The 8,726-nt window shown below is 37.4% G+C and overlaps 1 protein-coding gene across 1 annotated transcript in view; it reads left to right on the top strand.

Moving 5' to 3' along the window:
* LOC147823480 (dedicator of cytokinesis protein 9-like) overlaps nt 1-8,726 on the top strand; it is a 248,003-nt gene that overhangs the window by 108,877 nt on the left and 130,400 nt on the right. The window contains 3 exon segments of the mRNA XM_087193072.1: nt 6,179-6,253; nt 7,549-7,689; nt 8,278-8,478. Coding sequence (XP_087049198.1) covers nt 6,179-6,253; nt 7,549-7,689; nt 8,278-8,478 — 417 coding nt within the window.

The raw sequence follows: 8,726 nt of genomic DNA, 5'->3' as shown, positions 1-8,726 counted from the left end.
GGGAAAATGTTTATGAATTTAGGGTAGGCAAGAATTTCCTAGGGTATAAAAAACATGATGTATAAAAGAAAAAAATTGATAAATGAGATTCCATCAAAATTTAGAACTTTAAATGACATCGTTAAGAAAATGAAAAGTAGTCCTTAAACAGACCATATTTACAATGCGTATAACCTATGACCAGAATATATAAAGAACGTTTGTTTTCCCTTGGGACTAAGACATAGCCAAACAGGATATAATCGACAGGAAGGTATTTTAGTGGAAACATAACATCTCATTTTGGTATATTATGGAGGGGCCCTCTACTTTTGGTGTGAGTAAAATAGATTTAGGCTTTCAGGGTATTTTGTACATTCTTGGAACTTATGTTCGTACATTGAGTACTGAACATCTTTATTGTTTTGATATTAGGGAACATGCTGTATCTATCCTAAAACCTGTCCTTTTCCTCCTATTGTAGTGTGGAGCTAAATAATTTTTGTTATAAATACACAGATACACAGCATCAGTCTTAAACATATGGGTTAGTTAATTGGTTTCTTCCCTAAACAGTCAGGGAATAGCAGTCAGGTTGTAATCTCCACTCCTAATCATTTCATTTCTTTCCTCTGGTTACATTATCTTAGATCACATTGGAACATATAGATTACCTCTTTATATAAAAATGATGTGAAGAAAACCCTCGTGCTTCCTTTTACATTTCCCTCCATTTTTGAGCTTCTTTTGTACCCCAGGAACAGTAGCTCACTCTTAGTCTCTCCATGTGGTTCTAAAAGAGAAGCAATTTCTGGGCAACCCCAAATTGTTCCTTCTGTTTCGTTTTAAAGTGAATGAACTTATCTTTCCAGGCAGATCTTTCACAGTTGAATGCAGAACAAAGCTTGGTGTCTCAGACTTCATAGTCTCGTTGAGGTTGAGTAAGGGTCACAGGGTCAAGCTCAGCAGAACCTATCAGAACTCAAACAGTTTCACAGATACTTTTTCTAATTTTTTTAAACCAACTCTGTAACAAACATTTCTTTCCGTATGTTTCAATCCAGAAAACAATGTCATTGTGTTATGATACACAGAAGTAGGCTATGGAGTGTTTGTTAGGGCACCTGGCATTCCATATCTGGGGCTCTGTATTCTGTAATGCTTTTCCTGGCTTTGTGACATGGAGTGAGGTAATAGTCTTGGCCAGTTAGGTATCTTAGAAGTAAAAGAAACAAGTCCTCATAGTCCTTAAAATTAAAAAGTATATATTCTAGCCTCAAAATATTTTGGTAGTTCTTCTTATTTTAACACATTCTATTTAAATGACCCAACCAATTGTCAGCATGATATTTTTTCTGAAAACTCACCCTCCAAATAAGATGTTGTTGGCCATAGTCTTAACTTTAGATTGCTTTATTGACTGACCAATAAACTCAGGACCATAGAGTATGCTCTTTCTGGAAATCTTTAAGTGTTTGATCCCTAACTACTTAAGACAAAACATGAGTAGGATGTGTCATTTATGACTGAATTTAGAGTACTGGATAGGACAGGAGAATAGCTTGTTATAGCTGAATCATTTTCTTTGACTTCTAAGCAAGTGCCAGTTTCTGCCATTGTCCTTTTCTGTCTTTTTTTCCTCCTGTTCTCCTCTCTGCTGAACCCAGAGTAGCAAATGGGCCATGAACAGGCTGGTTGTAACAGCGTGTTTGGAGAAAAGCTAAGCAGTTCTTATGACAGCCACGATATAGAGTGACCACAGATTATTTTAAGAACAGGGCTGGTTTCTCTCACTTTGAAAAGTGCTCAGCTGCATAATCTTTGGGATAACAGATTTTTTTACAGCTGTATGTTATGAGCTCTTAAATTGTGAAAGTATGTATTATAAGTGTTTTACTGTCTTTTCTAAAATTTTTAATTAAAAGTAAAATTTTTTAAACTAAATTTTTTTTCTAAATTTTTTTTTTGCTTAAATTCTTTTATAGGTATATTTTAGGTATAAGATACATTTGCATTTATCACTGGGTGCTTGTACCTGTACGTGATGTATCTTGGTTCTTATTTTTTACCCATTCCCTGTGTGCCCTTCACCCCTCCACACTTCCCTATTTACATAGACTTTGTTTCCATTTTTTTCTTTTCTTATAATTTTTCCTTTCTCTTCTTTCCTTTCCCCTTCCCCTCCCACTTCCCCTACCCCTTTGGGCCTTTCCTTCCTATTTCAAAGTTTCAATTATTTGTTATTAATCCTTTTAATCCTTATTTACACTTTCAGTTTCTCACACTAGAAAAGCTATGCGGTATTTACACGTGTGTCCTATTTATTTCACTTAAGAGTATGGCCTTAATATGTATCCATTTAGCTATAAATGTCTCTAGTTTCTCGTTCTTTATGGCTGAATAGTACTCCGTTTTAGAAAAAACCCACATCTTCTTTATCCAGTTTAAAACTAAATTTTATAAGTGTGCTTGGTATAATAAATAAAGGCACACAAAGTTGCATAAAGAAATTAATCTTTTCCTGCATCCTCCATTCCTGAGAATACACTGTTAACCTGTTGTGATTCTTCTTTCACCAAAGTGATTGATTACATTCCTAGTACTTTGTATTGTCATCGGAGTGAAAAATGATGTTTTATTGTGCTTTGATTTATATGTTGTTGCTTGCTAGTAATATTTTCCATACATCCATGTATTTATTTGCCATTTGGTTTTTTCTTCCTCTCTGACTTGCCTGTTCATTTTCTCGCTGGTCCAAGCCAGCGGGACGAGTTAAGAGTCTAGACCATGGATGGCAAACCTTTTAGAGCTTTCAATAATACAAACAGCCCGCTGCGGCATGTGTGCCATAGGTTCGCGACCACTGGTGTAGACTCAGAAGGCAGGCAGGCGAGGCTTCTATTTAATGCTGTGAGATGTTGGGCAAAGTGCTTAGCCTTGTTTCTTCTCTTTTAATGAATAAGGCTGATACCAGTGCTATTTGCCTTTTAATTTATACAGTTGCATAAAATTTGAGGGTGTTTTTGTTGTTGTTTCCTGGAGATTAAAAGTACATTGCTAAACAAGTGCTCCAACACTGAACTACATCCCTAACCCTAGGTTGTATAAAATTTAAATGGCCACTTAGGGTAATATATATAAGTTAGCTATGCCCAATAAATATCAGCTTTCATTATTATTATTTTTCTAGATCTTTATTATTCCCTGGTGTTAGATGAAGCATTGCCCTTACTAAGCCGTATTTTCTTACCTTCTAGATTTTATCTGGTAATTCCTTAAGCCACTGTTGGGCTTCCCCTTTGTTTAATGCATAGGTCTGGGAAGGTATGGGAAGAAATTTCAGAAGCTGAATTTGTTTTTATCTAGCTCATGGCAGAGCTGCCTATGTAAGGTAAGTTATAGCTTTTAGGTTATTATTATATCTAACATTGCCTCTTCTTTGGGATATCTCTGATGAAGAATATATTTGTTAGATATTAGTGGACAGTCAGCATGCTTTGTTTTTATTTTGCCTGTTATTTTAGTTCTTTTGCTTCTTTTCATATGTTTACATCCTTAACTGGTCTTTTAATTATAAGGAACTCGTACACTTTTCCTTGCTTTATTAATTTCTCATCTCCTAGCATAGACAACTTGGAACAAGAAGTATCTTTCAGAAGGGTACCGGGAATTGCATCTACATTAAGAACCTATTGCTGGGCTGGGGATTTAGCTCAGTGGCACTGCACCTCCCTCACAAGTGCAAGGTCATGAGTTCCATCCCTGGTACCAAACAAACAAACAAACAAACAAAGAACCTGTTGCTCTATGTTAGCTCTGAGATCACAGTCTTTGCTTTGTTGAAGGACTCAAGCAGACAATTCAGAAGTAGAATACGCTGTTGATGGTGGTGGCTTGCAGCACCTAGTACTGATGGCTTTGTTAGGAAACGTCATAAGCAGTACACAATATAAAATAAATTCTTTGCTTTCAGTTAAGTAGATTCTGTTTGTATAGGTTCTGGTTCTTTTGATGTGAAAAACTAGGAAAAGGGATAGGCAGTCTGAAGTAAAATGAAACAATCTCATTTCCCATATAGAGAGAGCCTGCCTCAGCCACAGGCTCATTTTTTCCCCTGAAAGCATGAACAGAAGATTTACCTCTTAACCTCCAGAAGCTTCAAAGCTCCCACAGTTAGTATTAAGATAAATTTCATTAGGGCCGGAGACTTGAGCCATCATTTTGTTCAACATTTATACTATAATGAAAGTGGGACCAGCTACCTTGCACAGCTAGCTAGTTAACAGCTGAACTAAAATTAAGAGCCCAGCCCGTTTCTTAGTATTCAAGTGGTCATTTTATTTAGATGTAAACAGTTGGTTAAATACAGTCATAAGACCTTGCTAAGGACCTATTCCTATTGTAACAACTTCAGGGCTGTCAAGACCAAGAGGATGCTTAATTTCTCATTAGTCTTGATTAGAGATGTGGTAGTAGACCTTACTCAGCCACCAACAGAGAAGACAAAACACCTTCTCCACCATGACTGTTACTGCCCCATTTTCAAGTGTTGAGATGTGACATATTCTTGAGGAAAGTAACAGATGATGCAGGACATTCTGTTCTGACTCCATAAACTTAACTATGGAGATTGGGAGTAACAGTGCTCTGATTGCCAAGAAGAATAGGATATGTATGTAGAGGGACCAGATGTGATAAATAATGAGGTCAGAGATGACTTCTATTGTTTGGATGTCTTAGAAACCTCTTTTTTTCCTATGACCCACATCTCCACCCTCCCTGCCTGCTGCCATATGTCTCCTTCAGTGGTTTCTCCTCTCTCCATCTCTTCATTTTTGGAGCCCCTGGTCTTCTGTCCTCAGATTCACCTTCACACTCTCCTCAGAAAATCTCATCCACTCCCAAGACTTCTCTTCCCTCCTGCACTCTGAAGGTTTCCGAGTCCCTGTCTCTAGCTTTCCTCTCCACATAGTTCTCAAGTCCCATACCTTTAGCCATCTCCTGGATGTTTTCAGTTGGAAATCCTACAGGCAGCCTCACACTCCACCTTGTGTATCATCCTTCCCTGAAGTTTGCTCTTTACCTGAATTATCTATCGTCGTTAATGGAACCATCATTGATCAGATTAATCAAGACAGAAATGTGGGATTTGTTGTGCGCCTTGCTGTGAGCCTGGGAGACTGTTGTTCAACCCATGAAAGGTACAATGGGCCTCCTAGTCATATCCTATTTAATCCTTTGCTTCATCCCCAAGGGATGTTTCTAAAATGCAGAAGTCATTATTTTATTTTATTGTTGCTTAAACTGTTAGAATGTTTTGAATTCTGAATGAAATCACTGATCCTTAGCGTATAAATCCCAGACTCATTTCTTGTTTTCCCCTCCACACCCTACCATTCAGTTGTATCCATCGACCTAATCATGGCCAAAAGTGCTTGTCCTTCAAGAGAGGCTTTCCTCTGGGAAGTCTTTCCCAATTGCTACCCCTTAGTCAGGTGAGCTCCCACTATTCCTTACGCTTTGCCATTCTTACTACTTGAGTATCCAGCTCCTCTCCAACTGGTGTTCCTTGGGGTTAGTAACTTTTTTCATTCATGTGCCATTGCCTGACACATTGTAGGTGCTCATTTAATATTCATTGGATGAATCAGCATCTTACTGTCCTTCAAGATCTATCCTGGTTCTTTTTCCCTCCCATTTAAAATGTATTGCTTTCTCTTTCTCTTCTTGTACCCCCGGTCTTGACCCTATTCAGTCCTTCATACCATCTGGGCTCATTTCTGCCTCAGTGTCTGTCCATGTATCCTTTCCAATTAACCAAGGAGGTTTGTGTTTCCTTCTGGCTAAGTTCTGCCCCTTTGTTCAAAACCTGTCCTACATTCCAGTACTTTATGAAGGCGTTCTTAACAGTTTTGAAGTCTAATTATTCTCTTTTGCTTTCTTCGGATTGTTTTTGACTCACAATTGGCTGTCAATCCCAGAAGGGCAAGGATCACATGTGAACTTGGTCCCTTCCACACACCATTTCTTTATATGCTGCATAGCCCGTGGTATATTCCTGTTTGTTGAAATGCAGCTGTCTCTTAGGGGTAGGGCAGAGGTGTCTAATATCCCCGATCTTTGGGATGGGATAACTTTCAAATGTAGCTCTGTTAAAAAGCATTTTGTTAAATATCATTTTTATTTATCTTGTTATCAGAGTACCAGAGAAGCAGAAATCAAACTGAAAAGTGAAAGCAGAGTTAAACTTTTTTACTTGGATCCAGATGTCCAGGTAAGAACTATTTTAATATTTCAAATATAAAACTAAGAGGATGAGAAAGAGACCTTTGACATTTGTTTATTTTGTATCAACAAGCAGTGTAATAATATAGAAAATTTGAGGAAAAATAAAAACAACCTATATTTTCATTGTCATACCGTATTTATTGTAGTTGATATTCAATAGATTGTTGAATATTAATAAAGATTTAGCCAAGGACATTCTCAGATCCACAAAAGTTATGTAATTTACCCATTAAAATAGCTATAGAAAATAGCAAATATCACTGCAGACACCCAGGAGGCAGTGATGATTTCTGACTAGCCCGGGTTCAGTCCTAGATACAAACCTGGCAGCGTATGCAGCCTACCTCAAAATCAAACCAGTGCAGCCAGGACCTTCATGTCTGCTTCTGACAGTAAGCACCTCACAGAGCTGCGGAGAGAGAACATCCTGAATATTCCCTTCTTCATTTGTGGTCTTTTTTTTATATAGACATTTTTCTCCCATTTTACTTCAGTATGTATTTTTCTATGATTCTTCACAGGCCTGACTTCACACGCATGCGTGCTTGCATGTGCATTTTTTTGGGCAGTTTTTGCTTATTCTGGTATTGTGTGTATAATATAAAATTTACCATTTTAACAGTTTCTACATTTAAGTTCTGTGGCATTAAATACATTCTTATTATTGTACACAACTACCACTGTTCGTTTACAGAAGTTTTTTATCTTCTCAAATTGAAATTTCATCAAGCAGTAATTCACTGTTCCTCCTTTAACCCAAATCCCCTGATAACCCCTGTTCTACTTTTGGTCTCTATGAATTTACCTATTTTAGGAACCTCATAGATGTGGGCTGAGAAGATTAAGAGTATTTGTTCTTTTGTGTATTCTCTCACTTAACATAGTATTTTCAGGGTCCATCCATATTATCAGAATTTCCTTTTTTATGGCTGATTAATATTCAATTGTGTATATGTATACAAATATATGTGTATGTGTATATTTATCATTTTAATGTATTTGTACACATCTGTTAATGAACACTTGGGTTGCTCATTACCATAATTTTTAATTCCTATATAATTACCTCTTGAATAGGTGTATCATTGTTTACTTGACCATCACTATGAACTGTTTGTAACTATTATAAACTATATGAACTTACTATACAATAGTAATACTATTGTAAATAAATGAGCATTTATAGCATTTCTGTATTTTAGGCAGTTTTTCTGGGTACATTTATGATGGAATGTTTAAAAGGGAACATGTGCATTTATCTATTTACATTTCCTTTTGAAGAAGCTTGACTTTTCACCAGCTGAGCCAGAAGTGAAGCCATTTGAAGAGAAGTTTGGAAAAAGGATCCTTGTCAAGTGCAATGACTTATCTTTCAATTTGCAATGCTGTCTTGCTGAAAATGAAGAAGGACCAACTACAAATGTAATTTTCCTCTTTAAGAATAAAGATTTTTTTAATGTTCAAAGATCCCAGATGTGAAGGTCGCTCATTTACAGTGCAGTCTGCATTTGAAATCCTAGTTGCCAGTACCAAAGAAGTGGAAGGTTTAGATCAGGATATTTATGGAGGTTCTTCAGCCTTCAGGGACAGGATGTTTGAGGACGTTTGTGATGTTTAGGGAAGATAGGTTTATGCTCAGGGTTCCAGGGGAGGATTTTATCCTAAATTAGTGATGGCAAACCTGTTAGATCTTCCAGTGATAACAAACAGCCTGCTGTGGCACGTGTGCCATAGGTTTGCCACTGTTCTAGGTGCTTGAGGAAGAGCCACAATCGTTTTATGTGGAGCATACATTAAGTACCAAAGCACATAAAGGTAAATAGTTGTTTTGTTTTAAAAATGTTTTATAACCTAATTCTCTATGTGATACAAGACAAAACTATTTATCTCTAGTAGTAATTTATGGCAGCAGTCTATAAATAGGTCTCATCATTTTTTCTTTGATATCAGCATGTTTTTCCCCAGCTGTTTGAGCCAGAGTGATGATCTGAATTGTTCTGTTTTATTCAGGTAGAGCCTTTCTTTGTTACTGTGTCCCCGTTTGACATAAAATACAACCGTAAGATTTCTGCTGATTTCCACGTGGACCTGAATCACCTGTCAGTGCGGCAGATGCTGGCTCCCACGTCCCCAGCTCTGCTGAATGGTGGCCAGAGCCCACCTGCCCTTCAGGATATCCTTCATGCAGCCGCCATGCAGTATCCAAAGCAGGTGGGGATCAGGGCCCAGCACGTGTACTGCTCAGACTTACCTTGCACATGCTGTAGAAATACATTATAAACCCAGAATGAGACCTTGCAGTGCACAAGTAGAGTAATTTAGAGTGTTAATTATGTGGACAGTGTATGTAATTAGATAGGAAAAGCAAACTGAGGAAGTAGTGGTTTTGATTTCTCACCTCTTCTAAGCTTTCTCCTTGTTGTCTGCCCCACCAAATAGACTTTTTGAGCAGATGATAA

This window comes from Heterocephalus glaber, unplaced genomic scaffold, assembly GCF_053883595.1.
Source record: "Heterocephalus glaber isolate CG9 unplaced genomic scaffold, H.glaber_assembly_v1.0 deba00001578, whole genome shotgun sequence".
NCBI classification, from domain to species: Eukaryota; Metazoa; Chordata; class Mammalia; order Rodentia; family Bathyergidae; genus Heterocephalus; species Heterocephalus glaber.
The sequence above is the reverse complement of the archived record's forward strand: the minus strand, read 5'-3'. Positions and strand labels throughout refer to the sequence as shown.